The 5,701-nt window shown below is 48.7% G+C and overlaps 1 protein-coding gene across 1 annotated transcript; it reads right to left on the minus strand.

The window, feature by feature from the left end:
* Positions 1-417: 417 nt before the first annotated feature.
* Positions 418-1,381, minus strand: LOC4801997 (uncharacterized). Its single transcript, XM_033377627.1, is given in 5 exon segments — positions 418-469; positions 583-1,005; positions 1,007-1,161; positions 1,164-1,357; positions 1,360-1,381. Coding segments are annotated over 5 exon segments (846 nt in total).
* Positions 1,382-5,701: the final 4,320 nt, after the last annotated feature.

Genomic DNA, 5,701 nt, shown 5'->3' on the forward strand with positions numbered 1-5,701 from the left:
CAGATCGGTGTGTATGCCGCGGGGCCGAAATAAAAAGGGAAAACAAATATATGGCCAGCAGCCAGAGGCAGCCGAGGCGACGCAACGCAACGCGGCGGCAACAAGCCGAGCCAGAACAAACAACAATGGTAAGACGAAAAAGGAACTGAACACAACAGAAGAGAAGCGAAGAGAAGAGAGCAAAGCGAAACAAAACCATGGAGGAACAAAAATATAATAAAGCCCGCGAAAATATTTGCAGCGGGCATTGAGAAATGTTGCGCAATAAAAATTGCATTTTTATGCTGATGTTTGAATTTCGCATGCAAATGAAAAACGAACAGTGCCAACCGAAAAATAACGGTCAGGACTCACGTACAACTAAGCGATTCGACTGCAGGATACCCGATATCTGGCGCAACACTATCCAACAGAGCGCTACGCGTACTTCTGTAGCGGATACGCGATATTCCAGACAACATACATGTCTCTGGGTGATATTGCCATTAAAGTGAAATCTTATTGGCAATGCAAATCAATGCGTAAGTTATCTGGAAATGGTCTTTGCGACTAAATCGAATGCATCCAATATACCCCTGATACCTTCTGTACATCGCGGAGACAACCAGAACAGAGGCAGCAACAAAATGGTCTGGAAAAAAAGGCCAGGCTAGGAATCTCTGGGCCGGAAGTGCCGTTGCCGTTGCTGTCGCCGCTGCCGCTGCCACTGTCAGCCTGCTTCGCGGCTTAGCTTAGACTTTGCGCCCACGCTCCACGTGTTTATGACTTTGAATTGCAACTTCATCCGCCGGGTGGGCCACTAACGGTGTTGTTGTAGCTGTTGCCAGAGCCAGAGCCGTAGTCAGAGTCATAGTCATAGCTGTTGCTGCTGCTGCTGCCGTGTGCCTTGTGCCGTGTGCCGTGCCGTTCGCTGTCGAGTGCAATGATGGCGGCGCATAGCGCGCATTGTGACGCGAAATGGCGTCGAGCTGAATAATCCAACATGGCGTTTTGCCGCCGCCGCCGAGGGCTCAGTATTTGTGTTGTGTCTGTGCCTACGTGTGTGTGTGTATGTCGGTGCGCCATGAGCTCTTAGGTTTGTGTGTGTTGTGTTGTCTGTTTCCGGCAGCCGGATAAAAAACTTGGCGTTAAAGTGTTAATATTTTGAGTTTTGAGAGCGTCGTGCCGTAGTCGAACCGGCAGGACTGCAAGGACTGGCAGGACATGCAAATGCTGTACAACAACATCTGAGAGTGGGTGTAAAGGGGTGGGCGGTGGGCGCCGGGCGGCGGGGGCCACGGGCTGCGGAGCGACAGCTTCGACGCTGTTTCCCCTCGACGCTGACACTTGTTCAATTCAAATAGCACGCCAGAGCCCCGACATTGATGTCCTGGCACGGCATTTCGCCGGCGCACCACTCCGCTCCCCACAGCTACAGCCTCGCCGCCATGGCGTGCCAGCCGAGCCGCATTTATGTTATCTTTAATTTTTCATGACGAAATTGGCCGTGGGAGTGCAGTTCCGATTGCAAGACTCCTCGTACAAGCTTGTTTACGAGTATGTGGAGTATGTGTATTGCAACAGGGCTCGACGTCGGCCCCCAAACGAACTGTCATTAAGCGACGAGGCGCTTTACTTCCTCCCTTCAGATGCCAATTTAGTTCATATTTTTACTTCAAAATGCAAATCGCTTTTGGCGCTCTGGTTAACACAGATACCAAGATGGATACAATAATTAGTATTCGGAATTGAAAGTGACAGCTACATCATCTTCGGATGACTTAGAACCAAAGAACACATTGCAAAGGCTGCAGGCACTCCATTCCTCGGAGCACAATGGGAATGAAGAAGCAACCTGGGCGTATCGCGGCAGTCTGTTACGGTCAGGTGCCCCCAATTATACGCATTCCGCCGAAGCGAGCCACAGAGGTTTGGGTTGCTTAGACCAGCTTAGATCAAACTTCTCGTGCAGTAAGTTCCATATTGAAATTATTACTATCTTAATACCTAAGATGTTCACTGTAATTCACATAGATTTCCAGCTGTCTCTAGTATATGAAATTACAGAATTTTCTGACAAAACAGACTTGTGGCAGTGGAAGCTCTGGCTTACAAAGTTTATCGGTATTCATATGCCAATTAATTTTGCCTTATTCTCACAGCTCCGTTTTTGGTAAGTCTCTGAGCTGATTGAGCGGTGTAATTTTCCGTTTTACTTAAAAATTAATTATCAGCCAACCGAATCTTGCTGTTGATTTTGGCGAACAGCCCGGACCGGACGGGACGACCAGGCTGGTCATGTCACATTAACCATACGCACTGTGTGCATAGCGCATAACTGCAGGCCAGCCAAGCAATCAACCGACCTGCGCAGCGCCCCGTCGCTCCACATCCCTGGCACCCAACCAGCCAACCAGCCAGCCAACAAACCGACAAACCGACAAACCAATCCCAGAGTCCAGGCAGGCCAACAACTTGCCAGACAGCAGGAGAAACTGTGCAAATTGTCAGGCCAGCATTTAAAACCAGTTCCCATCAATTTAAGCGGACATATGCTTAACTTTACTTGCGGTGATTTTTCAACTTGGCCAAGAGCAGCGTTGCAGGTAGCTGCAGCGGCAGTGGCAGTACCTGAAACCTCTCCTCTTTTCACTCTTCCGCTCCACTCACTCACTCGCTCACTCACTCTCTCTCTCTCTTCATCCGAGTCTGTCTGGAGTGCTTTGCACATTGACAGCGTTAATTAACTTTTAATTTAATTTCGCGTAAATGAGTTTTTACTGTCAGCGCGCGTTGCTTTATTTAAGCTGACAAAAAACGTAATTTGCAATGCAAGAGGTTTGGACCGTTGGATTGGTCGAAGCCGGAGGACTGCAGTGGAGCCCCGATCCGATAGACGGGAGAGCGGGGGAGCGGGGGAGAGTATGCTTTTAAGAGCGGTTTACGAATGTGGCTACGATGTCGCCAGCCAGTGTCAATTTATGCCGCCAAAGTGAAAATCCAAGCTGAAAGATTTATGCAGGCGACACACACGCATACACACATGCATGTATAAATACACACATATATACATGTATAGGTATTATTTATATTTTTCGCTGGCAAATGTGATTTATTCGAAAATCTGAGCAACAACAGAAAAAGCAACAAGCATCACTGTCGCTGGCTGTGCGTGTGAAATATTTTGCAGCGTTTGAGCTTTTTAAATTCAATTTCCAGCGCACACACACACACACACACGGATACATACCAATGGAAAGGCACCAGCACACCAGCGCACAAGGATGTGGTGCAAGGAGAGGGAGATGCAAAGCGAGATTCAGATGCCATTGGCAATGTCGGCGTCGCCGTCGACGTCGACGTCGAATACCACTGCCAGCAGCAGCCGTTGCATAAATAAGCGCTTTAGACCACTGTGCCGTCAGAAGAGGGAGCGACGGGACGGGACGGAAAGCGAGAGCGAGCGAGGGAAAGAGAAAGAGAATCAAGGGAGGCCCCACAGAAGGTGTGTGTTTTATTAATTGCCAGCGCCAATGCCGCAGCCGCCGCAGCAGCCACGATGGAGAGAAATATGCGAGCAATGCACGCATGCGGTTCCTTCAGTTTCCACGTTTCATTTTTTGTATTCAGCCCTCCGCTCCCCTCCGCTCCGCTCAGCTCAGCTCAGCTCTCCTTTCCAGCACTCACCGCACAAAGTGGTGCTCTCGACGAGTCCGCGAACGCGTCCGAGTGCCCGCCACGTTATATCGTTAATGAAAACTGATTCTAGTGTCATTAACGTGCGAGCTTTTCAGACCAATGGCTACACGTTCGAGTGCAACGCGAGCAGGAGTATCTTCAGGCCTCCGTATCCTCCACATCCACATCCACATCCTGCTCCTGCTCCTGCTCCAGCTGGGTCTCACTGTTGGTGCCATCGGTGCCACCGGGCATGACGAGTCATTTAAACTGATGCGTCGCCGACTGAGTGAGCAACTGATTGCGCTCTGCCACTCGCCCTGTCTCTGTCTCTGTCACCATCACCATCACCATCACTGCCACTGCCATCTCGCTCTCCTTGCCCCTTTCGCTCCGATGTCCCTCCCCTTCATATTGTCCTTCTCGTTACGGAACCTGCTGACGACTTAATGACAGTCATACAAAATACGACAACGGTGCGAAAATTGCAAGGCTCCGGCGCTGCAGCGGCGCCCTCGATGATTACCTTTTAATGCAAATACGTATACAAAATGAAAGAACAACATAAACGATCGCAATGCGGAGAGTCGACGTTCAAATGCACTTAGCGATCGTAGTAAAGAAGTTTACTTTTAAATACAGATCGAATACGAATAAGTGTGGCTTAAAAGTAGTTCAAAATGTTGTGGATGTTGTGTAGCATTCGGTAAAGTATTTCTCCAAGCTTAAGTTTAATTTTCCAGTTTTTACATTCAACATTTTCATTACATCGTTCTATGTAACTAGGGACCAAAGTTACGTTCAAAACAAGGCTAGAACTGGTTGCAGACGGGGGCAGAGGAATAGATTGAAATTTTTGAAAAGATTGAATCACAAAATCCACCACATAAATGATTTAATATTGATAATGTTGTGATTGAAAAGTGCCGGCCCCGCGACACAGTGCGGCACGCCCCGACCGTGTAGGGTATAATCAAAAGCAAAGACAGCAACAAAGGCAGGCGTCCGTCCATACGACAAGCTGACAACAACACGGCCCGGGGTGGAGGAGGGGGGTGGTGGAGAGCCGGGATCTGGACGGAGCTCTGGCAGGGCATGGCATGTGTAAATGACGCTTAAAATTGAAAAATTAAATGAGAAATTATTATGTGTGGCAGCAACGTGGATCGGGGAGCGAGCGAGGCAACAGGCGGAGACAGCTACTGCGGAGGGACTGGTGGCAGTGGCAGTGGCAGAGGCAGAGCCACTCCGCTGTTCGCTGTTCGCTGCCCGCTGGGACATGTGCGTTAATGTGTGAGTGCGAGGCGGTAGAGTGTCATTAAATTAATTTGTCAAATATGTATAAAATAATAAATTACCTTTTTGTCAGTTACTCGTTTATTAATTTGTACATGGCAACAACTTTTCGGCCTGGCCTGTCCTGTCCTGGCCTGTCCTGGCCTGGTCTGGCAAATGGAGCCCAAAAAAAGGCGAAAAAAGCTGATCCCAAAACCAGGACGAGGCAGTGTCCAGAAGTCAACTAGCGTAAAAAATTATGATGTGTAAAAAGCAAACACACGCGAAAATATAGCGACGAAAAGTGTGTGTGTGGATGAGGGATGTGGTACGGATGTGGCATGAATGTGGTCCTGGTGGCATGGCGAATCGGACAAATTGCCAGCCTGCTCATCGTGTATCATTTAATAGAAACCCGGAGCGATGCACGTCACATGTTTTTTGGGCATTTTTATTGCACGGCACTGGTCGAGAGCTGAATGATTTATGATTTATTCAATACTGGGACAAAAACGAGGAGACGAACTGCTTGTGTGACTCTGTCCTGTCTGTTAAATTATTTTTTAATGTGTCTATTAAAAAATACAACAGCTGCATCAACAACTGACAATGCAGCAGCAACAGCAACAACAATGATTCTCCTACGAATTGCAACAATCAACAACGGTTCGTTCATGTCGCTGGCGGCGGTGCGGTGGTAGCTGCAGTTGGATCAAATACATAGTCCGGGGCTCAACACCGACTCCCCGACCGGCTGCCGTGTTGGACC

Source organism: Drosophila pseudoobscura, chromosome 2 (assembly GCF_009870125.1).
Source record: "Drosophila pseudoobscura strain MV-25-SWS-2005 chromosome 2, UCI_Dpse_MV25, whole genome shotgun sequence".
Taxonomy (NCBI): domain Eukaryota; kingdom Metazoa; phylum Arthropoda; class Insecta; order Diptera; family Drosophilidae; genus Drosophila; species Drosophila pseudoobscura.